Here is a 26,508-nt window from a genome sequence, read left to right on the forward strand (position 1 = left end):
AGTCACAGCTAAGTGGTATACTGAACAATGCCTGCCTAAAGTCATTGGATCCATGAAGAACCTGCGGCCAAAGTCAAGAATGGACACCTGGTACCTCCATCACGATAATGCTGCAGCTCACCGCGCCAAAGCCTGCACCGAATATTTGACCACGACAGCATTAGCATTAGTAGAGGCATATGATGCAAGAAAGCAAGCTTATTCAGCATCATCCAAAAAAAAAGAAAAAAAAAAAAAACAACCACTACTCCCATTTCACCCCTCAATTCGTTCGAAATACCTGTCCAGCTGAGCCTTAAATTTGTTTAGGCTATCAACTTCAACAACAAGCGATGGAAGTCTATTCCACAAACCAACTGCCCGCTGGCTAAAGGCGAATTTCCGCACATCTATCCGACATCCGTCCTTCCTCAATTTGAATTTATGCCCTCTCAGGTGATTATTCTGAGCAAGAGGAAGAATTCCATCGGCATTGAGCATGCTCAAGCCATTCAAAGCCTTGTACACCTCTATCAGATCACCTCGGCGATGCCTAGTCTCCAGGCTCTGTAATTTGCAAAACTTAAGCCTTTCTTCGTAAGAGCAACCCTTTGTTCCATTCACTAATCTTGTTGCCCTTCTCTGTACTCGTTCCAGCAGCTCTACATCCTTCTTGAAATGAGGCCTCCAGACCTGTATACAGTACTCAAGGTGTGGCCTGACCAATGCCTTATACAAGGGAATAATCACATCCCTGTCCCTGCTAGAAAAATTCCTGTATATCATTGACAAGACACCATGAGCTACTCTTGCAGCTTGTCTGCACTGCTCAGAGAACTTCATATCTGCCTGCACAATTACCCCCAGGTCCTTTTCATTCTCTACCACTGTCAGCGTAGTACCACAGAGTTGATACGTTGATCTGGGGTTACTGTTTCCCATATGTAGTACTTTACATTTGTCAATGTTAAACTTCATTTGCCACCTCTCAGCCCATCTGCTCAACCTTTCCAGATCCTGTTGCAGCAGCATAGTATCAGTAGTGTCCTTAACAACCCTGCCAACCTTTGTATCGTCTGCAAACTTGGACATTAAGCCTGATACACCATCATCAATATCATTTATAAATACAGAAAACAACAATGGACCCAACACTGAACCCTGAGGAACTCCACTAATAACATTAGTCCACGTTGAGCAGTGTCCATTGATTACCACTCTCTGTCTTCTGCCACTCAACCATCCCTTTATCCATAGCAGCAATTTGCCTCGAATGCCACACTTCTCCAATTTGTGCAGCAGTCTTCCATGCGCAACAGTATCAAAAGCCTTTCTAAGATCCAAATATATAATATCAAAGTTATTCCCTGCATCCAGTTCTTTTGTGACTACATCATAGTATCCAATCAAATTGGTCAGACAAGACCTGCCCTTAACAAACCCATGCTGTGTCTGAGCTATAACTGAATTCTTGTCCAGATGATCCTGCAGTGCTTCTTTAACCAGTGCCTCCATTAATTTTCCTGGAACCGAAGTTAAACTAACAGGTCTATAATTACTTGTGTCAGCCTTTGATCCTCCTTTGTGAATTGGGGTTACATTTGCACATCTCCAGTCCATGGGTACCTCCCCTGAGTCCAAAGAAGCTCTCATAATTATGGCTAGGGGTTTGCTTACTTCCTTTGCTGCCTCCTTTAATATAACTGGATAGATCCCATCCACCCCGGGTGCCTTTTTTATGTTTATCCTCAACAATTTCTCCTCCACTTTCCTCTCAGTTATTAGAAAATCATCTAGCTCACTGTCAATGTTTACTTCACCTACGACATTCCCCTTCCTGAATAACTCCTCATGTGTGAATGTAGATGCAAAATACTCGTTTAGATTGTTAGCCACCTGAGCTGGATCCTCAACTGTTGAACCATCAACATCCAGTGGACCAATCTGATTCATCCCTTTCCTTCTTGAGTTTAAATAGGTAAAGAACTCTTTTCTGTTTTTCTTTGCATCCTTTGCCAAGGATTTCTCATAATCTGCCTTTGCCTGCCTAATCTCCTTTGTGACTTGGTTACAGACCAACTTATATCTATCATAGGCTTCCACGTCACCCATTAATTTGTATGTATCCCATGCATTTTTCTTCTCTGCCATATGTCTCATTAGTTCATCTGACAACCATTTAGGCCTGAACCTTGAACAATATTTCTTGGTTGGTATGTAAAGCCTGGTAGCTTCCAAGATTAGTTCCTTGAATGCTTCCCATTTTGAATTTGCTGTTGGTAACATCATCAGTTGGTCCCACTGTATAGAATTTAAATACTGTCTCAGACCAGCATAGTCTCCTTTACGAAAGCAAAAACCCTTCCCTTTACCTCTGATGGTAGTTACCTCCTTGAGTAAATCCCACTTCAGCACACTGTGATCACTGCCACCCAGTGGTTCATTTATCTGCAGATTCCTAATGCATGAAGAATCACTACTGATAATCAGATCAAGAGTATTACTCCCTCTAGTTGCCTCCCGAACATGCTGGTGTAGAAAACAATCATCCAATAAATCCACAAAAGCCTTGCTAGTGTGTGAGTGACCAACCCACAAATTCCAGTCAATATCTGGGAAATTAAAATCCCCCATTATAAGACTCTCTGATTTACTGGCCCACTCTATTTCCCTGTACAGTATCTTATTATACTCATCAGAGTCATTAGGCCTATAGCACACTCCTACTCTCAATTTTGATTTACCTATGCTTATGTCACACCAAACTGACTCAACACTGCACTGTCCAGCGATGTCAACTGGCTTCACTTCCTTGGATTTTATGTGTTTTTTAACTAATAGCATAACCCCTCCTCCCTTCCTATCCTGTCTATCCTTTCTGTAGACGTTGTACTCCCCAAATTCCAGTTCTGCATTCCTTATATCTGTGTGACACCACGTCTCTGATATCCCAACAATATCTGCCTTTGATGTTTTGAGTAATACCTCAAATTCATCAAATTTATTTACTAAACTCCTAGCATTAGTGTACACGCAAGTATACATGCACCTGTTTCTATTCTTAGCTACCCTAACACAACCCATGTGTTTACTTGTACCGCAGTGACTTCCAGCAGTCTCTGAAATATCCTGCATCTTGTTTTTCAGGCTTCTGCTCATTCCAATAGAAGCAGTGCAAGAATCTCTTTCACCTCTGCCGGTGGCTACTGTTAATCCATTAGTCTTTGTCTCCCCCCAAGCTAGCAGTTTTCCGACCCACCTAACACTGCCTCGATAGCATCAGCAAATATTCTTGCACTCCTTCTATTTAAGTGTATCCCATCCCTGTAGAAGCAATCTCTCCTGTTAACAAGTACAGTCCAGGCTGAAAAAAATTCTACCCTTCAGCCTTGCACAATCTTTCCAGGGCCGAATTGATCGACAAGGCTCTCATCATATACTCCCTCCTATCGTGTCTGGGCAGAATTGCAGACACTTTCAAATTCAACCCTACTTCACGGCTTTTTTTCAACAGACAGGACTGAAACTTCTCGAGCACCCTCCCTACAGTCCAGACCTTGCTCCCTGCGACTTTGCACTGTTCCCGCATGTGAAAATGAAGCTAAAAGGGAGGCGGTTTTCCAGTGATGAGGACCTTCTACGGGCTTGGGACAACGAGTGTGCTTTACTCCCTAGTGAAACTTGGCAGAACTGGTTTAAAGATTGGTTTCGGAGGATGGAGAGGTGTATTGAATGTAGAGGAAATTACTTTGAAAAAAATTAAATAAACAAAGCTGTATTGCAAAACTTTCCTAGTACCCTTTGTATATATCTACCATGTCCAGGGCCATTACTAACACAGACAAGAAATTGCTCTCCCTGATAACCCGATAATCAACTTTATATTCTTCAGTCATATACTGTTTACTTTCCTACAGCTAAAATTTTCCGCACTCTGGGCTATTAGCGTAATACAGAGGCAGGAATGTCTATTGCTATCCTAATTACTTTCCTAATTTTGCCTCCTGTTAGCTAAAGAGCTATACAATTGACTATAACTGCAATACATAATGTGTACACAAAATATTAAAAAATGTATATACTTACAAGCTCTATCTTTGAAGATTTGCAAGATATAAGTACTCGCCTTGCAAGATGCAAGGCGAGTACTTTAATGCAAATACAGAAACCTCTCAAATAACACACACACACTGTATTTATAAGAGTTTGAAGAAGAATATTAAAATATAGCAATATGGATTATGGACTAAGGGACTCTGCATATTTTGACAGAAGGAACCCAATGACCATATTGGATATATAAGTTAGTTGATTGACAGGACCAGAATAGGAAATGAGCTACCAAACAGGAATTGGAGCTGCAGAAAACACCGAAAGATATAGGTAAAATAAAAAGAATACTTAATGCTGAAAAAACCTATGATTTCAACGGCTTCATCAATGGTCAACCATAGAAATCTAAGGAAAGACAGCAAGAAGTAGGACCTCTTTTTCTGACATGAAATATATATAAGCACATGGTAGTATCGGTAAACAGTTTGAATTTTTACGGTAACGGGAGTTAGGCCTAATGGCAGAGATAAGCACAGGTGAGATGTACGTATATTTCATGGCAACCTGACAGAGGCAGAACACCAAGAGGTAAGTTAAATTCAAAAGGGAAAGTGGAAATTAAGTATAACTTACCGAATCTAGAGTGGTATGCAGTCAGAGGAAACTATCAGGACTGCAGAGGTGCGAAGCCAAAAAAAAAGAATTTCTTGAAGCCATGTGAATTTATTTATAGTAGCTGTATACCATGATGACCCAGTGTATCAAAATTCAGAGACAGTAAAATTAAATTAAATTACAAAAATGTATGTTGAGAATTCAGAATTAAACATATGAAGTAGGACATCCCAGGATAGAAAGAAAAATAATAGACTTACAATATAGCAGAAATTAGTTGCTAAAATTTGTGTAGGCAAGACAAGTGAGTTATAGCAGAAAAATAACATCTCGAATTGCGTTTGATGAATTAATGGCTCACAAAAAATAAAAATAGGGAAGTAGGAAAGTAAAAGGAATATGGAATAAGAGGAAAATAATTGGGCTCAGGCAGTCTGCAGTTGCTTTTCTCATTCCTTTAGTAGGGCCCTGAACATAGTAGTTCTGGGAGTGTACTTCATATTTAAATGAGTTAAGTAGAAAATAGAAATAAAATTAAATTAAAATTATATGAAGCCTATACTCATTGGCAGGTCATGGAATACAGCTACTATATATATATATATATATTGGCAGGTCATGGTGTACACCTACTATAAATATATTCACACAGCTTCAAAAAAATACTTTTTGTGGATTCAGTCTGGATAGTTCCTTTGACTGCATACCACTTCGGATTCATTAAGTTATACTTGATTTCTAGTTTCCTCTTTTTTCCGCCTTTGTCAGGCCAGACATGAAGTATATATATACATCTCACCTGTGCTTATCTCTACTATTAGGTCTAGTGCCCATTACCGCTAAATCCACTGCCACATGCTTATGTGTAGAGGCCCTATGTCTTGCTCTCTTTCCTGATTTTCATGGCCCTTGATGAAGACAAAAATCATAAGTTTTGCAGCATTAAGTACTTTTCATTTTTCCTATATCTTTCCATGTTTTCTGTAGCTCCAATTTCCATTTGGTAGCTCGTTTCCTATTCTGGTCCTCTCAATAAACTAACGTGTGCGTGCGCGCGTGTGTGTTCACACTAGGAGAAAGTATTAGAATTAATAAAATTATAGTGTGCTATTTTTGACCTGTTCTTGCTGTTTAAATTATATATACTGTGAGTATTGCACTTAGTGCACTTTTCCTTGTTACTTTTTTTTTTTTTTTTTTTCAAGCTTCTGCTACCAGGCAAGTACCATTGCATTAATAAGTTTAATACTAACTGTTTATGATAGTGAATTTAAATACAAAAGTGTCTTTGGGTTAGTCTTTCAGTGGTGATGGGCCACCTGGCCCATTCACAGCAATTTTTCACTTAGATATATTGGTCGTAGCTTTTGAAGATATTCATTACCTTCAAATATGAAATTTATTTTTCTAATGATATCAGATTTTTACCTACAAAAACACAACAGAAATTCAGTCAAAAATTAAATAAATGCTGTGAGTCTATCAACCTGTGCCATTCTTTCATAATTCCTGTGGATGATATAAGATACAACTGACATTAGGCACCTGTGAGGTGATCCGATTGAATTTTCTGTGATGGGTACTAAAATGCCCAAAAGAGAGTAAATTTGATATACACTCTTTTGGTGATTCTCACTGATTCATGTTTGTGAAACTGTCATTTACTTTTGCATCTCTACTCATTAATTTTAATATATGTCCTGATGTACTTCTCTACTCATTAATTTTAATGTATGTCCTGATGTACTTCAGCTTAGTTTACTTTGTTTAATGAAACACGTATCTGTTGTTCATTTTCCCCTGTAGACACCTCTCCATATTGCTGTAATAAATTCCAGTGAAGCCCTTGTTAAAATCTTGCTGCTTCATGGGGCAAATCCCAACCTGAAAGAAAAATATGGCAACAATGCTATACATTTAGCTGTGCTGAAAGATAGAAATGATTGTCTTACTCAATTATTAAATAAGAAAAACTATCAACGAGAAACATCAGAATGCCATCCTGATTTGGAATCTTTAAATTTTGATGGTAAATGAAATTTTATTATAGAAAATTAATTAGTTTCTCTTCTAAGGTTTTTATTATTTTCTTTGATTATGTAGCATTTTTTGTTTGGTAACATTTCTTTTAAAAAATTTATTTCTGATAGCAGTAAAACTTAAAATATGTGGGCCTCTCCAGTGCAGGCCACTGTACTTGCTAAACAGAAAGGTGTCTAGAATTTTAATCCAGCTAGTGAACTTTTTAGGGTCTTACTGGCGAACTCAGTTTTCTTTCTCCAAAAACAAAGAACCATTGAATATACCGCCCACAATCTTGACCTTGTTTTACATCTTATACAGGGTGTTTCAGTTAAACGTTTCAGAACTTCTAAGAGGCGTAGGGTACATCCTGACAACTCGAAATCATATAGCAATGTGGGGTCGGAAATGCTTTCCTGAAGCGGTGTTGTACACAGAAGCATCATAAAAAGAAAAGAGACCGTAAGTGAGAAATCGTTTTAATAATACATGAAAAGAAGCAAAAGGTACATGGATTAAAGTAAGTGTTCGAAGTTTCTTCAACCTCGTATTGCTTTCGCACAGTGGTACCTTGGAAAATGTGCTACAAATCCCCTTTTTCCTGCTGAAGTGTTGTTTTCCGATGAGGCATCCTTCACAAGGGAAGGAATTTTCAACAACGCATAACGACCATATCTGGGCGGTCGAGAACCCGCATGCAATACGACGTCGTGCAGCACAGATTCGATTTTCGGTCAATGTATGGGCCGGTATTATGGGAGATCACCTCATCGGACCTTACCTGTTACCGTGTCGTATAACCGGACCTATCTACTTGACCTTTCTGCAGCAAGTATTGCCACAACTTTTGAGAGATGAACAGATTTCTGCATCAACGCAACAGACAATGTGGTTCCAACACGATAGAGCCCCTGCCCATTATAGCGGAGATGTTCGTAACTACCTGGATGTCACATTTGGTCAACAGTGGATCGGACGTGGTGGTCCCGTGCGTTGGCCTGCTCGGTCACCCGACCTATCATGTCTTGATTTTTATTTCTGGGGTCGTATGAAATCGCTAGTTTATGACACCCCTGTTGACAATGCTGAGGAGCTGGTTGCAAGAATCGCAGTAGCTGCCGAAGAAATTCGCCTGGAGTATTCCAGAATGTTCGGATGTCCATGCGTTGGAGATGTGAGGCGTGCATTGTAGCCCGTGGAAGAAACTTCGAACACTTACTTTAATCCATGTACCTTTTGCTTCTTTTCGTGTATTATTAAAACGATTTCTCACTTACGGTCTCTTTTCTTTTTATGATGCTTCTGTGTACAACACCGCTTCAGGAAAGCATTTCCGACCCCACATTGCTATATGATTTCGAGTTGTCAGGATGTACCCTACCCCTCTTAGAAGTTCTGAAACGTTTAACTGAAACACCCTGTATACATGTATCGCTTAAAAGGCCTTGATAAGAATCAGCTTATGTTGATAGTAACCCAAATTAAATGGTTTAGTTGCACCATATTTACAACAAATATAATCATGTGAAAACTGACAGGTGTCCAACTTTGTTTTTTGTTTCTGGGAAAGTTTTTTTTTTTTTTTTGCTTTTTTAAAAATTTTATTTGTGGTGTACTAATTTTACCTTTATTTTATTAGGAAAAAAAAAAAATAAATAATGGTGCACCGATATTGGTACACTGGATTGCAGTACTTATGATATGTATTTTTTTTTTAATTTATAATAAAAAAATTTTTAATTATTAAAAAAATCCTGTTTTTTACATGTTATTTGAAAAAATTAATAGTGCATAAATATGAAACTAACAGTCACTTTGCTTTCAGTCATTTGCTTTCAGCTGACACAGCTTTTGCTGTGTCAGCTGAAAGCAAATGACTGAAAATGATGTGGTAATGCCAAACTGCATGTGGAAGCAGTGTTTTATTTATGATATATGCTGAAAGTAAAATGAAAGGCAAAAACAGTAAATAATCATTCAAGACTTGACAGGTTCCTTTCATTTTTAATTCCAAGTAAACAATTTTCACTTCCAAAACATCTTGAATAAAAGTTTGACTATATTTATATATATATTATACAAGTAGAAAATAATTCTGATTTTTAAACATTAATTGATGATTAATGTACAATGGACATTTTTGAAGGTTATCTGTCATGCATGACTTCCAAAGGGTTAATTATGAAATTACTTAACTGCAAAAACAAATTTGGTTTTCAAGCTGCGCACTTTGTCTGCTCACTATCATGGCATTCGACCTCAATAAGGGTATTATAAGTAGTTTAATAAGATTTAACAAATCCAAACAGTCAAATCCAACAGGATGTTGACTATCTGTTTTCATAATTTCATTCTAATTTATTGTTTTTCAGTTCCTCCAATATGTAGGGGATTATTTTATGTGCTTTGCCTTTCAACAAGTTCCACAACTGGCAGTGTTAAAGCTGGGAATCCTGGGGACTGCAAGTTTTTAGAGATAATACAACCACTGAAAAATCTCTCAGCTTTACTGCTGTTTCATTGAATGTGTGATAAGTTGCTTCATCTTGCTGAAACCAAAATTCACCATTGTTGATAAGCACAATAAACTAGTTTATTAAATCACATTATACATTTCTGTTAACTTTTTTTTTTTTTTTTTTTTTGTTTGTCATCTTTATATTTTTCTGCATCTTTAACCATTCTTTTAATTTCTTCCTTTATCATTTTTGATCATAATCTTATTTTTTTGCCCTATGTTTATCAACAGCTGAAACATTAAGTATACCATTGGCATCAATGTCAAAGGTTACCTCAATCTGAGGGACTCCTCTAGGAGCAGGAGGGATGCCAGTTAGCTCATTTCCCCAGAAGGTTGTTATCTTTGGTCATTGTACATGTGTATGTCTAGTGGGAATTGTGGTATTACACTTGATCAGAATAGGCATCACACCACTAAAGTTTCAATCCCAAGAGATAATGGTGTTAAATCTATCAGCTGCAGCAGGTCCTGAACCTGTTCTGACTTGTCACCATTTAAAATTGCAGCACCATAAGCATCTGCCTCATCATGATTGATGCTCTTGTTAAGATCTTTTCTAGTAAATAAATCTTGAAGAATCTTTTGAATTTTGGGAATTATTGCAGATCTGCCAACAAGAACAATGTCATGAACTTGACTTTTATCTAATTTTGCATCTGTAAAGCTTTCTCTGCAGGTTCTAAGGTACTCCTGAATAAATCTGCATTAAGCTCTTCAAAATGAGCTCTTTGTGGGGTAGAAACCTCCTCCTTCAAATAGGGAGTCATTTTCAATACTGGCCTGTGTGCTTGATGGTAATATCCTTTTAGCTCTTTCACATGCAGTTCTCAATCTCCTAAGAGCTCTTTTTTTGTTGTTAGATTTGTCTTGCATTTTCTTTTAAATTTCTGTACAAAATGATTAACCGTATGGTTGTCGAAGCCTTCTCCTCCTAGATGGGTGTCACCAGCAGTGGATTTAACTTCAAATATACCATCTCCTATTGTAGGGATAGAAATATCAAAGGTACCACCACCACCACCACCAAGATCAAAAATTTGATGCATGATGGTTCTTCAATAGCACAATGCTAAAAATAAACCAGCTTTATTATTGTGATGTAATTATGTGAATAAGCACTTTCTGCTGATGGTTTTTTTTTTTAATAATAGAAATAATTTTTTTTGCTAGATATATAAATAAATTTGGGGCACTTGTCACAGATAAGCAGACCTGGAACTGCACTCTCCAGTGGGCTGTGGACAATAGGAAACTGCAAAAAAAGTTTCAGAGCTTATAGTAGGAAACTATTAGATATAAAGGAGGTTAGAATTTTTTATTTTATTTTTTGTTCATCGTATGATGTGAGCGATACACAAAGAACCAGTTTTTTCCTACTTCCTTTGTGTATTGTAGCCGTGAGATCCAACTGGATAGTGCGGCACCAATGTGATATCCAAGACCTAGGTGGGATTCGAACCTGTGACCTTTGGTTTGCCAGGCAGGCACTTTACCCACCCAGCTAGCCCGGTCGGCGGTTAGAATTGGAAGTAACTGTCTTGAAGAGTGAATGGTGTTGTTGCTGCTGCTGGAATGTAATAGCCTTAACTCTTCTGTATAAAAAATATTAATTGGCTGGTGGATTTTCCCTTAGAATTGTTCCTTCAATATTATTTGTTTTTTTTTTTTTTTTTATCTTAGATGATTATTAATAATGATATAGGAGTTCTTTGTTCACACGACCTTCTGAATGAATGTGAACATCATCAAAAAAATCTCTTGGTTTGATTAATTTTCAAGAAGTTCTTGAATGTCCAGTGGAAAATGTTAAACACATCTATTTTCTGTTAATATTTAGAATATGAGCTAACTGTATTTTGTAGGAAAATGATGATTGGTTAGAACAACAGATTTCTCACTTTGCTGTGCACGACATTACAAGCCCTCCACCCTATCCCCATTAAAAAGACTTTGAAGATCAGAGACTATTAGGACAGGGGGTTAATGTATTCATAAGATCTTTGAGTCCGTTTTACTTAAAGGATGCCTTGTGATTCTGAAATGAGGCAATAGTAGTAGGTCTCAGCTGCAGAATGTTTTTTTGTGACTGGGCGATTTCTCTGCGATAAAAAAAATCCTCTTCAAAGTGATGTAATTATTCTTTATTTCTAGTGTTTTTTCACGTTTTCTTGGCTACAAGTAGCTCTTTATTTTAAAAATTCTAAGGAATTGTTGGAAAGGAAAAAGAAAGCCACCTTTCTTTTGTTTTGATATAGCATGCCAACCTTACTGACTTATTTTCCTTGGTCTCTCAATGGCACTCCTTGTGTTTCCCTTTCCTTGGGGACTGGAAACCTGGGTGGTCAAGGCGGTCCCTCATGGAACAAATAATATCCACAAATTCTATGGGAAATTACAGTCCTATACTGACTGACTGCATGATGGATGACTCATTTGCATGTACTCTCAAGTGTCCAAAAATGAATATTAATAATATGAGCTTCATGTCTTGCATTACATTCTGATCAAGATCAGTCTCTGAATACATTTTCACCATTTAAAGTCCAAAAATGCATAGAAAGTCAAATTGGCTCCTCCTAAAAGAGTAAAACATCTAAGATCTGGCAAGCATTCTGTGACCACCTTCAGATAACATCATTTGTCAGAATATCCATTGCTGTCTTCCCTTATGTTACTCTCTGAACCCCTCTCAGGGTATAATATCTGAGTGGGACTTTCTAAACCAGATACTTCGTAAATGAGACAATGCTGTTTCCAACACATCACATAATTCTTAACATTTTATTTGCCTGGACTGCCAACATTTGTTAAAACTGGGTATCTTAACTGTCACATGAAACTATATGTCCCTAATCCAACATGTTTTAAATGTCAAAAAATTTGAATTTTAAAAAACATGAATTTGACATGAACAGACTCCAACAGATTTTAAAGCAGATGAACCAAAGTGCCCAAATTGATTGAAAAATATCATATGCTGTCTTCTCCATAGATTGCCCACTCAGTAAAACTGAAAAAAGGATTCAGCAGATTGGAGCTGAACAAAATATCACTTACTATCCAGTTACTACCCCTCCAAACAGCTACAACTAACTATAACAGTTTCTATGCAAACAGGGCACCTTTCCTCTTAGCAGATCAATGCCAGACTAGGCTATCTCATTACTAGAAAGTATGGCTTTGCCCTGTAAAATTCAAAAGCCAAACAAAAATGGAAACACCCTAAATATTGTTTCACTTGTTACTGCTTCTCATGCAAAGTGCTCTGACACCTCAACTTGTTTAGGTACTAAACAAGTTGATTCATTTGGTATGGACACTGAAAAACAAGCTGAACAAGAAGAAGAACTGGTTTTTGAGCTCTTTGTACAGCTGGACATAGATCCTGAAAAAATCATCAAACTCTGAGCATTGAACCCTTGGAAACAGATTGTGGGTCATGCTAAATGCAAGTAATGCCTACTTTCCTTCAGTAGAATTGTAGAGGATATTGCAGCAATCATGATATTTAGTATCTTTTTCTTCAATGTAATCCTTTTTCTTTTGCTTTTGCTTAGGAGAAATTAATTAATACCTTATGTTAACACATTGTTCAACACTATGCCATTTATATAAAATTGTGTATATAGCAGATTGGCCAATTTTCCTCATTGCCATTTTGGTCAGTTCCCACATCCTCTTAAGACCAATAACATTTCACAAAAATGAAACTAGCTTTTCACATATCTCTAAATTTTATACTTGCCATCGTCTCTTTTTTTCCCTGTGTAGATATCTTTCAGAGAGGTCTTGAATATAGTATACCATTGCCCATCTGCTTTCTATATTATGAGAGATCATAATGACCGTCATGTCTTGTGGAGTGATCACTTGGCAAATAGAGACAAATTTTGGGAAAAAAATTGACAGACTAAATTTTGCTGCACAAAATAGTGGATCACACATGTAATTTCGCTTTCCTACTGAATCAAGGGCATCGATCTCTCGATCTTCTCCAGCACTATTTGACTGGTCAGTTAATAACAATCTGCTGGGTAGTAACAATTAAGTTGCTTGCCAATTTTCCATCAGGTGGAACTATGTGAAAGCTAATTAGAAAAAAATTAAGCAACTAGTAACACTGGAGAAATCAGTTGCGTCAAGGGTGTCTATTGATGATGCTCTTGCTTATGTCACAAATTGTGTACATCCCATAAACATTCCCAAGTCCAAAATTTTGGTGGAACAATGAATGTGAGAAAAGCAGAATTTGGAATAACTTTCACATAAGAATCTAATCGATAGTGACTGTTACTAGTCTGCCAAATAAATGCAGGTTTCCCATCTTTAAAATATAGAAATAAACTACAACTAATTTTTCTGCAAATTTGTTGTGGTTTAAGAGAGCCACAGCTGATGCCAGGTATATTTATTGGCAGGCAAAGAAAAAGAAGAATCATTGAGACAATTTGCCTCTGCAATTAATAGGTCTGTTCAAATGAAGATAATCTGGAATAAAATAAGAACTATGAGTAATAAATATTCCACACCATATTTGTCCATACTGAGAGTTTCCATGATGAGGAAAGAAGTGAGCGGCCATCCACATCTCACACTGCTGAATTTGTGGAGAAAGCTGAACAGCTGATCTTCACTGACTGTCGGATAACAATTAAACATATAGTTGCTGAGACTGGGATAAGTTATGGATCAGTGGAGAGCATAGTTCATAATGATTTGAATATGAATAAGGTCTCAGCATGATGGGATCCTTACTTTTCTCACGTCTTCAGAAAGAAAAAAGGCAGGCCTGTTCTGCTAAATTTGATCACCGAGTGTGACAGTAATCCTCACTTGTTTTTTTCCTAATTGGTGACTATGGATGAATCATGGCATCACTATGACCAACCCAGAAACAAAGCAGGTTTCAAAACACTGGAAACATCTGCCAACTCCCAGAAAGGCCAGTGTGCAACCCTCTGCAAGGAAGGTTTTCTCTCAGTTTTCTGGGATGAGATGGGCATTATTCTCATAGATTAAGTGGAGAAGGGTACCACCATCCATGCACATAACTACAGCAACTTACTAAAGCAGTTACATGTGGCAATTAAGGAAAAGTGATGCTGGATGCCCAGCAAAAGCATTCTGTTTCCCACACTGCTGTTACAACCACTGATCTTGTCTTGAAGTTAGGACTTCATATCTTGCTACACCTGCATTATTCCCCTGACTTTATACCTTTTAATTCTTTACTCTTTGTGCAGCTGAAATCATTTTTGCATGGAAAGCAGCTTTTTTTTTTTTTTTTTTTTTTTTTTGGCAATGCATAAGTAATTTCTGCAAGAAGCATGGTTTTAAGTGCAAAGTGAGACTATTCTACAAAAATGGCATAAAAAAAATGTTGCAAAAGATTGGAAAAATTTGTTACTTTGCGTAGTGATTGCATATAGAAGAAATAATATATATTCCAAGTCTGAATCTTCTAAGACATATAGAACATGGTCAAGGAAACATTTTGATACTCCATCCTAGAAGTGTGTTCAGATGCTTGGGCATTACTTAATAAGGAAAGTTAGATCATCACTAGATTTTCAGGTTATTGATTTATTTTTTTTTTATCCGTTTCTTCTGTTGGAATGACTAGTCATGATGCATTCTTGAAGATGAGGTTAAAGTTTAGGGGAAAGGACGTGTATCAAGTGATGAATTTTTCATTATGCTGTACATGGTGCAAGATCACTTCAACTCTTGATCTGGTTATCAGCAGTGATCATTCGTGTATTAAGAATTTGCAGATAAAGGAACCACTAGGAGGCAGTGATCACAGTGTACTGATGTGGGATTTACTTAAGGATATAATTACCATCAGGGGTAAAGGAAAGGGTTTTTGCTTCCGTAAAGGTGAGTACAGTGGTCTCAGACAGTTTTTAAATTCTGTACAGTGGGATGAACCGATGATGTTACCCACAGATATAAGCTAGTCTGTAATCAAGCCACAAAGGAAGTTATGCAGGCGAAGGCAGATTACGAGAAATCTTTAGCAAAGGATGCTAAAAAAAAAACAGCAAGGATTTCTTTACTTATATAAACTCTAAAAGGAAAGAGATGAATCTGATTGGTCCACTTGATATCGATGGTTCGACTGTTGATGATCCTGCTCAGATAACAAACAAACTGAATGAGTATTTTGCATCTATATCGACACATAAGGAGTTATTAAGTATTGAGAATGCCAGAAGGTGCAGGGTGCTCAATGATTTTGTAATAACTGAGAGAAAAGTGGAACAGAAATTGTTGAAGTTAAACATAAGAAAGGCACCTGGTGTGGATGGGATCAATCCAGTTATATTAAAGGAGGCGGCAAAGGAAGTAAGCAAACCCTTAGCCATAATTATGAGAGCATCCATGGACTCGGGGAGGTCCCCATGGATTGGAGATGTGCAAATGTATCCCCAATTCACAAAGGGGGATTGAAGGGTGACAAGAGTAATTACAGACCAGTTAGTTTAACTTCTGTTTCAGGTAAAATAATGGAGTCACTGGTTAAAGATGCATTGCAAGATCATCTAGACAAGACTGCAGCAATAATTCAGACACAGCATGGGTTTGTTAAGGCAAAGTCTTGTCTGACAAATTTGATTGGATATTATGATAAGGTTACAAAGGAACTGGATGCAAAAAATAATTTTGATATCATATACTTGGATTTCAGGAAACCTTTTGACACTGTTGCGCATGGAAGACTACTGTACAATTTGGAACAGAATGGTATTAAGGATAAGTTGCTACAATGGATAAAAGGATGGTTGAGTGGGAGAAGACAGAGGGTGGTAATCAATGGGTGCTGCTCTTTGTTGACTAATGTTATTAGTGGAGTGCCACAGGGTTCGGTGTTAGCTCCACTGTTGTTTTGTATATTTATCAATGATATTGATGTGGTGTATCAGGCTTAATGTCGAAGTTTGCAGATGATACAAAGGTTGGCAGGGTTTAATGACAGTAATGGCAGTGTGCTACTACTACAGGATCTAGAAAATTTGGGAAGATGGGTGAGAAGTGGTAAGTGAAGTTTAACATTGACAAATGCAAATTACTACATATGGGTAGAAGTAACCCCCCAGAGGAAAGTACCAACTGTGTGGTACTACACTTAGGGTGGTAGAAAATGAAAAAGACCTGGGAGTAATTGTGCAGTCAGATATGAAGTTTTCTGAACAATGCAGACAGGCTGCAAGAGCAGGTCATGGGGTTTTGTCAATGATATACAGGAATTTCGATAGCAGGGAAGAGGAGGTGATTGTCCCTCTGTATAAGGCTATGGTTAGGCCATGCCTTGAGTACTGCATACAGGTCTGGAGGCCTCATTTTTGAAAGATGTAGATTTGCTTGAGCAGGTATAGAGAAGGGCAACAAGATTGGTGAGGGGATTGAAGGGATGCTCTTACCAAGAGAGGCTAAGTTCTGCAAATTGCGATGGTTGGAGACTAGGCACCCGTGAGGTGATCTGATTGAGGTGTATAAGGCCTTGAATGGGTTTAGTATGCTGAATTCTGATGGGATTCTTCCCCTTGTTCAGATTACGAACCTAAGGAGGCATAAATTCAAATTGAGGAAAGACAGATGTAGAATAGATGTGTAGAAATTTGCCTTTAGCCAGCGGGTGGTTAATTGCTGGAACAAACTTCCATCTGTCATTATGGAACAACTTCCATATATAGATTAAATAATAGATAGGGTAAATAAATTTAAGGAGGAACTGGACAAACATTTTGGAGGGAATGGACGTGTAAAAATTTTTTTTTTTTTTGGCTGATGCTGCATAAGGGTTGCTCTCTTGCATCACATGCCACTATTACTACTACTACTACTAACTCCTGAAACTTTTCCTTAGCTTTCCCTCTCTTCTTTCCTCTCTACTCACTACATGGACACCCCCCCTCCCAATCCAGTTACAGCTGGAAGAATAGAGGAAGTATAATTACACATTACCTGATCTGGATATCTCATAGAACATCACTGATAATTTGGTCTGATGCAATATCTAGTGGGCACCTCCGTAGCCAGGTGGGCAGGAGCCGCAATGCGTAGCACACACTTCTTGATTAGACTGGGGTTCGAGCCCGTGACCACCCAAATATGGAGGATGCGGAAAGTTCCGGGAATGACCACCGCATATCCCCGGAGCAATATGGCATTAGTTGCTAATGCTCCTTAAAAAAAAAAAAAAATTATCTAGCGGCAAGCCATTTAAAAACTTTTAAAGCTATACCCTCTAAATGTGTGCAGTATTTGGTGTTACCGTTCATATTATGTGTCTTCTTTACTCAAAAAGACATGACTTATACTGCATGATAGAAGAAATGGGAAAATGCCAGATCTTTGCTTGCTCTGAAGCCCAAGTGTGGCCTTGACTATTTCAAGTCTTTGATAGTGCTTTCATGAGTGAGTTTGCCAAATGTGTTGGGGCTTGCTTGAGTTAATTTCCAACTAGGGTTATCTCTGTGGAGTGAGTTTCCTCGTGAAATTTTGAAGACTTTTACACATTAGAACTTTTAAAAGTATTTTTAACATAACTTCTTTTAAATATATATATATATATATATATATATATATATATATGTTTCCCTCCCCCCTCTTATTTAACTTAATTGTGCCCAACATTAAAGGGATATTTATAGTCAAAAAACAAATGAGAATTTAAAAAAATATATATATATATAACCATGCAAATAAATTAGAATGAGAGTTAAAGATAAAATAATGCCAGCAGTACGGCAAGACAAGAGCAAAAATAGTCAAAATTAAACTTAAATTTATTAAGAATATGAGATAAAGGAACCACTAGGTGGCAGTGATCACATTGTGCTGAAGTGGGATTTACTCAAAGAGGTAACTACCATCAGGGGTAAAGGGAAGGGTTTTCGTAAAGGTGACTACAGAGGCCTCAGACAGGTTGTTAAATTCTATATGGTGGGACCAACTGATGATGTTACCAACAGCAAATTCAAAATGGGAAGCATTCAAAGAAATAATCTTGGAAGCTACTAGGCTTTACATACCAACTAAGAAATATTGTTCAAGGTTTAGGCCTAAATGGATGTCAGATGAACTAATGAGACATGTGGCAGAGAAGGAAAATGAATGGGATACATAAAGATTAATGGGTAACATGGAAGCCTATGATAGATATAAGCTGGTCTGTAACCAAGTCACAAAGGAGATTAGGCAGGCAAAGGCAGATTATGAGAAATCCTTGGCAAAGTATGCAAATTAAAACAACAAAGAGTTCTTTACCTATGTAAACTCTAGAAGCAAAGTGATGTATCAGATTGGTTCACTGGATATTGATGGTTCAACTGTTGATCCTGCTCGGGTGGCCACCAAACTAAATGAGTGTTTTGCATCTACATTCACCCATGAGGAGTTATTCATGGAGGGGGAATGCTAGAGGTGAGTTATACTCTGGTAGTGAGCTGGATGATTTTGTAATAACTGAGAGGAAAGTGGAGGATTCCTTTTCTTTTCTTTTCTGGTTATATAACCAGAAAACATGAGACAAATTTTATGACAAATAACATCTCTATTAAATGTAGTGAAACTCATATATACTACAGTTTCAGATATAATGCCACAGTTTCAGATATAATCATATCCCAGAAGTGGAATATGAAAAATAATCCAAATGAACAAAATTAACAATAGACAATGACAAAAGCAAACTCCATATCCCATGCAGGGAGAAATAGCTAATGTAATATTTTCCAAATGTGGGCCATTGAGTTAGTGTATTCCCTTGTGCAGTATATTCTCCCAGTTAGGCAATTAAGTTTTGATAAATAACAAAACTTGTCCAGAGTAAATACTATAGATGTTCAGTTTTTTCTTTCCTCATCTCAATTAGAGATGAGGGGTGGGTACATCATTGAAATGATAATTGCACATGGTGGGAAACTCATTGAAATTAAACGTTTTTCCTCTGAGGGGAAATGAGAAGAAGCTACCACTGTGATATATTCAGGTATAAATTCACATATAGACAGAATGTCAAAAGCTGCTACAGGCATATTGAAAATTGTGCATTGTGCCCTGGAATATTTAATTATGTAATGAATGCATACTTGTTAGACAAAAACAAAGTTTGCTGAGTTGTTTTTATTTTTATTATTTTTCTTCAGTAATCTATTGAGGACATATACTTCCCTTTTTTTTTTTTAGAGTTGAAACTTTACATTGCAATTGTTGTTTATATACATTGTAATTATTGGTCTGAAATACCTTTTATTCCTTGGGAACTGAGTTTTGCAAGGGATTTCAGCAGCACCATTGTGCAACTCTGCTTAGCATTAATATGTCATGCAATTTGTTTATTGAAAGAAGCTTATAATAGTTCTTTCTGAAAAGAACTGCAATATTGAATATGGATACATTTTATTCTATAATTATAGCAAATTCTATAATTGATAACAAAGTTAAGCTTTGTTACTTTGGTATCAAATGGAGATTGAAAAGAAAGATAAGTTTCATTTGGGTTCACTATATAAACAAAGGCAACTCACTTTAAGTAAGAATATTACACTTTGCAAAAGAATCTGGTATATCATTTGGGTATTCCTCACCCCACAAAAAAAAAAAAAAAATAATAATAATAAATAAACATAAACACAATTTGGGAAACAATTGTTCATACCACAGCACGGCACAGTTACCGTCGGCAACCACAATGTCACACATAAATTACCTCCCCCACCCTCATCTTTTCTTTCTGCTAAGACCCAGGGTGGGTCTTAGCCTTCTCAACAATGTTCCACCAGTAAGCCCTTCCAGAAGTCAAACTTCTCCAACTTCTTATTATCATGATCTTTAAGTCTTCTTCTACATCATCTATTCATATTTTCTGTGGTCTTCCTCTCACCCTCCTACTGGAAGGTCTCCATTTCATTATTCTACTGTCATCCATTCTCATAACATTCCCAACCAGGTAAGTCTCTGGCTCTTCACAAATCTGCCGAGGTCTGCACCCTGAATAAGATGGTCAAGTTCATGGTTCATTCTGATCCTCAACGTCCTGTACGTGCTCAAAAACTTTGTAAAATTCTATGCTCAAACACACTCAACAACTGCTCATCTTTACTTGTTAATGTCCAAGCTCCACAGCCGTATGTCACAACTGGTCTAATGAGACTGTCATATATTCTAAAACTTAAATGAATGTTTAGTATTCTGGCTTTCATTCGTTTTTCGTGTGCATAGAAACATCTATTTTCACTCAGCATACAGGACTTAATTTCATTAGTAATAGAGTTGGGCTGATTTATCTGTGAGCCTAGATAGATGAAATTTTTAACATGCTAAAATGAGAAGCTGCTGGTTCTTAAATTTTTTTGTTATCTTCTGTTCTCCGGACTTCATTTATTTTGACTTCGCTACATTTATCCTAAGTCCTCTTCTTTGTGCTTCACACTCCAGCCTAGCCACTGTTTCCCCCAGTGCTCTTTCAGTCCTATTGATAATAGGCAGATGCTGTTGGGATATCAGAGACATGGTGTCACACAGATATAAGCAGTGCAGAATTGGAATTTGGGGAGTACAATGTGTACAGAAAGGACAGACAGGTAGGAAAGGAGGAGGTGTTATGCTGTTAGTTAAGGAACACATAAAATCTAAGGAAGTGCATCCAGTTGACATGGGTAGACAAGGCAATGTTGAGTCTGTTTGGTGTGACATAAACACTGGGAAAGGAAAAATGAGAGTAGGAGTATTTATTGACCTAATGACACCGATGAGTACAATGAACAGTTGTGCAGAGAAATAGAAGGGGCCAGTAAATAAGAATGTCTGGCAATGGGGGATTTTAACTTTCCAGATATTGACTGGAACTTGTGGGTTAATCACTTGCACGTTAGCAAGACTTTTGTGGATTTATTGGAGGATTGTTTTCTACAACATGTTTGAGGAGCAACCAGAGGGAGTAACTTGCACATTAGCAAGACTTTTGTGGATTTATTGGAGGATTGTTTTCTACAACATGTTTGAGGAGCAACCAGAGGGAGTAATACCCTTGATCTGATTATCAGCAGTGATGATGCATGCATTAGGAATTTGCAGATAAAGGAACCACTAGGTGACAGTGATCACAGTATACTGATGTGGGATTTACTTAAAGATGTAACTACGATCAAGGGTAAAGGGAAGGGTTTTCGTAAAGGTGACTACAGAGGCCTCAGACAGTTTTTAAATTCTATAGAGTAGGATCAACTGATGATGTTACCCACAGTGAATTCTAAATGGGAAGCCTTCAGGGATTTAATCTCGGAGGCTACTAGTTTTTTTATACCAACTAAGAAATACTGTTCAAGGTTCAGGCCTAAATGGATGTCGGGTGATTTAATGAGGCTCGTGGCAGAGAAGAAAAATGCATGGGATGCATATAAATTATCAGGCGACACAGAAGCCTATGACAGATATAAGCTAGTCTGTAATCAAATCACAAAGGAGGTTAGGCAGGCGAAGACAGATTAGGAGAAATCTTTGGCAAAGGACGCAAAGAAAAACAGGAAAGATTTCTTTACTTATGTAAACTCTAGAAGGAAGGAGATGAATCAGATTGTTCTGTTTAACATAGATGGTTCGACTATTGATGATCCTGCTCAAGTAGCTGATAAACTGAATGAGTATTTTGCATCTACATTCACACATGAGAAGTTATTCAAGGAGGGGAATGCCAGAAGTTTATCAAACTCTAACACTGAACTAAGTGCTTTGTAATAACTGAGAGCAAAGTGGAGGAGAAATTCTTATAGTTAAACATAAAAAAGGCACCCAGGGCAGATCGAATCTATCCAGTTATAATAAAGGAGGCAGCAAGAGAAGTAAGCAAACCCTTAGCCATAATTATGAGAGCATCCTTAGAGTCAGAGGAAGTCCCCACGGACTATAGATGTGCAAATGTATCCCCAATTTACAAAAGGGGTTCAAAGGGTGGCACAAATAATTACAGGCCTGTTAGTTTAACTTCTGCTCTGGGGAAAATAATGGAGTCACTGGTTAAAAAAAGTGATACAGGATCACCTAGACAAGACAGCAGCAGTAGTTCAGACACAGCATGGGTCTGTTAAGGGGAAGTCTTGTCTGACCAGTTTGATTGGATACTAAAATGTGGTCACAAAGGAACTGGATGCTAAAAATAATTTCGATATCATATACTTGGATTTCAGGAAAGCTTTTGATACTGTTGCACATGGAAGATTGGAGCAGTGTGGCATTGGAGGCAAATTGCTGCTGTTTATAAAGGTGCTGCTGTGGTTGAGTGGGAGAAGACAGAGAGTGGTAATCAATGGACACTGCTCTTCAAGGACTAATATTATTAGCTGAGTCCGCCCAGTGTTAGTTGCTGGGCCCATTATTGTTTTGTGTATTTATCAATGAAGGTATATCGGGCTTAATGTCCAAGTTTGCAGATGATATAAAGGTGGGCAGGGTTGTTAATGATAGTAGAGACAGTATACTACTACAGCAAGATCTAGAAAAGTTAGACAGATGGGCTGAGAAGTGGCAACTGAAGTTTAACATTGACAAATGCCAAGTACTGCATATGGGTAGCAGTAACCCAAGAGAAACTTACCAACTCTGTGGTACTACACTCAGGGAGGTGGAGAAAGAAAAAGACCTAAGGGTAATTGTGCTGTCAGATATGAAGTTCTCTGAGCAGTGCAGACGGGCTGCCAGAGCAGATCATGGAGTTTTGTCAAATGATATATAGGAATTTTGGTAGCAGAGACAAGGAGGTGATTATCCCTTTGTATAAGGAAATGGTCAGGCAACACCTTGAGTAATGTATATACAGGTCTGGAGGTCTCATTTTAGGAAGGATGTTGAGTTGCTAGAACAAGTACAGAGAAGGGCAACAAGATTGGTGAGAGGAACGAAGGGGTGCACTTATGAAGAAAGGCTTAAGTTCTGTAAGTTGTAGCATCTGGAGACTAGGCACCTGCGAGGTGATCTGATTGAGGTGCATACGGTCTTGAATGGTTTGAGCAGGCTCAATGCTGATGGGATACTTCCGCTTGCTCAGACTAAGAACTTGAAAGGGCATAGATTCAAATTGAGGAAAGACAGTTGTAGAATAGATGTGCAGTTTGCCTTTAGCCAATGGGTAGTTGATTGTTGTTGTGGAAGTTGATAGCTTAAATAAATTTAAGGCTGAAGTAGACAAACATTTAGAGTGACTGGATGGGTGAAAATGGGAAGGGTTTTTTTTTTTTTTTTGGCTGATGCTGTATAAGCTTGCTTTCTTGCATCGTATGCCTCAACTAATGCTAATAGCGACATTGTCAGCATTTGCACATACCTGCACTGTCTTTGTGCCTATATGTCCAGTCTCTTCTAATTTTCTGATAACTGCCTCTGAAACCAAGTTAAATAACACAGTAGAGAGTGCATTGCCTTGTCTAACACCAGCGTTAATGTCAAAGGGAGTCGTCAACTCGTCAATTCTCACCACTGCCTTAGAGCCAGCTAAGGTTGCTTTTATGAGCCTAACAATCTTTGTAGGTATGTCCAAGATAAGGGGATCATTTATCATTTCCTCTCTCTTATCAAAAGCTTGTTTGAAATCTACATATAGGTTAAATAAGTGTATATTATACTCTTACTTTTTCCTGTATCTGCCTGAAGATGAAATTCTGGTCAGTTCTTGAGTGATTGGCCCTGAAAGCACACTGATATTCTCCAATGATTTTCTCTGAATATGCTGCCAGTCTGTTGTAAATAACTCCCAACAAAACCTTGTATGTAACACTCAGCAATGTAATACCTCCATAGTAAGAGCAGAGCAGTTTATCACCCTTCTTCTGAATCGGCTGTATGATTCCAAGTGTCCATCATTCATCTGGGATTGTTTCCTCAGACCATATTAACAGTATCGGATTATGTATTCTTCTCCATAGTGTCACTCCACCATTCTTGAGCAACTCTGCAGTTATTCCATTAGCTCCCGGTGCTTTAAAGTTCTTTAAGTACTTAATAAGTTTTCGAATTTCTTTGAAGCTAGGGTCTTCAATGCATGGTTCTACTATATAGTGCAACATCTGTTTCGTTTCAGTCTTACCTCCTGTCAAGATGCTCTCAAAATACTCTTTCCACCATTTCAGAACCTCCTTTCTCTCAGTCAGCAAGTTTGCTTCACTATCTCTATATGCAATAACTTTTGATTGGAATTCCTACGTACTTTCGTTAGTCTTCTATTGAAACTTTCTACTTTCCTTCTTGTTGTTGTAATGTTCTACCATTCCGTCGACCTTCCTCCTCAAAGCTTCTCTCTTTTTCTTTCTGCATATCCTAGCTGCGGAAATCCATTTTTCCTTATAGTGTTCACTATTTGCTCTGCTATTCTGCTGCAAACATTTCACCCTGGCTTGTCTCTTTCTTCAATTCTATTGCTACTCGGCACCCTTGATCATACCATTCTTCATTTCTCAGCCTCGAGGTCTCATCCAAGGTTACGCGCTGCACCCAGAATTTCTTTCTTTATCAAGTTCATTCATCTTCAATCTTGTCACTGTTTTCCTGTTCCTGTAGTCTTCAGGCCAACTCTGCCTGGTACTTCATTTCAACAAGTCTATCTTTCAATTTCTCTACATTCCACCACTTAGTTTTCTCTTGCTACTAGGGCTATTTTATACTTCAGTCTGGCTCCAACTAGAAAGTAATCAGAATCTGAATTGGTACCCCGAAAAGAACGGACATTGTCAATTGCAGTAGCCCACCTGTTAGAGGCCAGTACATGATCAATCTGACTAGCCTGATTTGTATCAGGGATTTTCTGTATATCTTTATGAATATTCTTTCTTGGGAACCAGGTACTCATGACCTTAAAGTTGTTGGCAGCAGCAAATTGTGCTACTCTAAGACTTACTGTTTGTTTCTCCATGGAGGCTGTCTCCCCCCAAATAGGCCCATGAAAACTTCTTCCCTGCTTAGTTTAGTATTGAAGCCACCAAGAGTTATAATAGCATCATGTCTTTGAATTCTTTCACACACACAGCCTGAAGTTCATCGTAAAATCCATCCGCAACATCATCATCCACATCTTCAGTTGGATCGTACATATTAATAAAGGTCACATTATGGAATTTTCCTTTAATTCTATGGCTGCAAATTCTCCCAGACACTGGTGTGAAGGCAAGTACTGATCTGCAAATTCTCTTAGAAATCAGAAATCCTACACCCTGTTGAAAGATTTAATATTTTTGACTTACACCATACTTCTCTCTATTCCTTTTTTTTTTTTTAAATTTTTTTTTTAACTGAAAAGTATTTTTGGATGCGTAATGTAGTTTTGTAATATATTTACAATTTGTTTATACTCTTCAATATTATCTAATTTCCTGCACTTTAGGTTACAGCCCAATGCATATTGCAGTGAAAAAGAATTCTCATATCTCTGTGCAGTTATTGTGTAATGCTGGAGCCAAAGTTAATACTGCAGATGGTACAAGTGGCCAAACAGCATTACATCTGGCCATAGAAAACAGTCCACACCTGGTTCAAATGCTCGTAACAGAGGTAAGAGAAATAATAATATTTTAAGCAGTTGTAATGTACTTTTATAAATTCATTGAGTTCTGCAGACTTTTTGAGTGTGTTCAAGAGTTTTTTAAATAAGTGCTAAAGGTTTAATCTTTAAAACTCATGTTAAAACTTAATTCGTATGATATTAAGTTAATTTTGCATTTGTTGATTTCAGTTGAGTGGACCCCTGAAATAATTTTCTCTTAAAATATGTGCATCAGTATATTTTATTTTGATGTATAAATATATGCATAAATATATGTATGTATACTGATACTCATTCAAAAAGAAATGCAATAGATAGCACAGTGTCATTCATTGTGCTACCTATTTCAAATCATTAACTGTTAAATGGGAGTAATAAGCACATTGAAGTATTGGATATGCCAAACAGTTTTTTTTTTTTTTTTTTTGAATGGCGGTGGCTCGTGTTCGGACTGTTTTGAAAGAGACACCAGGAATTATAAAGCCAAATCAGAAGAACAGTGCCCATGGAAGTATCTGTAGAAAAGGCATGCAGCAAAAACAGTACGTCTATGGGACAGCGAGTGGAGAGACTTTGTTAAAGAAGAATCATTAATTAACTTAACTGCCCTCTTCTGAATGGAATCGAGAAGCCTGAGAGAGGTTTTGGGGGCACCACCCCAGATGTGGGAACAATATTCCATGGCAGGGTGGAATTTTGATTTATACAGAGTGAGCAGCTGTTTGGAAGAAAAGTAACGCGGAGAGCGAAAGAAAACCAAGTTTTTTAGATGCAGAGGAAGCAA

The 26,508-nt window shown here is 37.6% G+C and overlaps 1 protein-coding gene across 5 annotated transcripts in view; it reads left to right on the top strand.

Annotated features, from left to right (window-relative positions):
* Rel (nuclear factor NF-kappa-B family member relish) overlaps positions 1–26,508 on the top strand; it is a 462,299-nt gene that overhangs the window by 352,906 nt on the left and 82,885 nt on the right. For all 5 annotated transcript variants that reach the window (XM_090380549.1, XM_090380553.1, XM_090380550.1 and 2 more), the window contains exons 14-15: positions 6,454–6,676; positions 25,566–25,732. In XM_090380549.1, the coding sequence (XP_090236675.1) occupies positions 6,454–6,676; positions 25,566–25,732 (390 nt within the window). The remainder of the gene's footprint in view (positions 1–6,453; positions 6,677–25,565; positions 25,733–26,508) is intronic.

Source organism: Mastigoproctus giganteus, chromosome 8, assembly GCF_048544385.1.
Source record: "Mastigoproctus giganteus isolate SK-2022 chromosome 8, ASM4854438v1, whole genome shotgun sequence".
NCBI classification, from domain to species: domain Eukaryota; kingdom Metazoa; phylum Arthropoda; class Arachnida; order Uropygi; family Thelyphonidae; genus Mastigoproctus; species Mastigoproctus giganteus.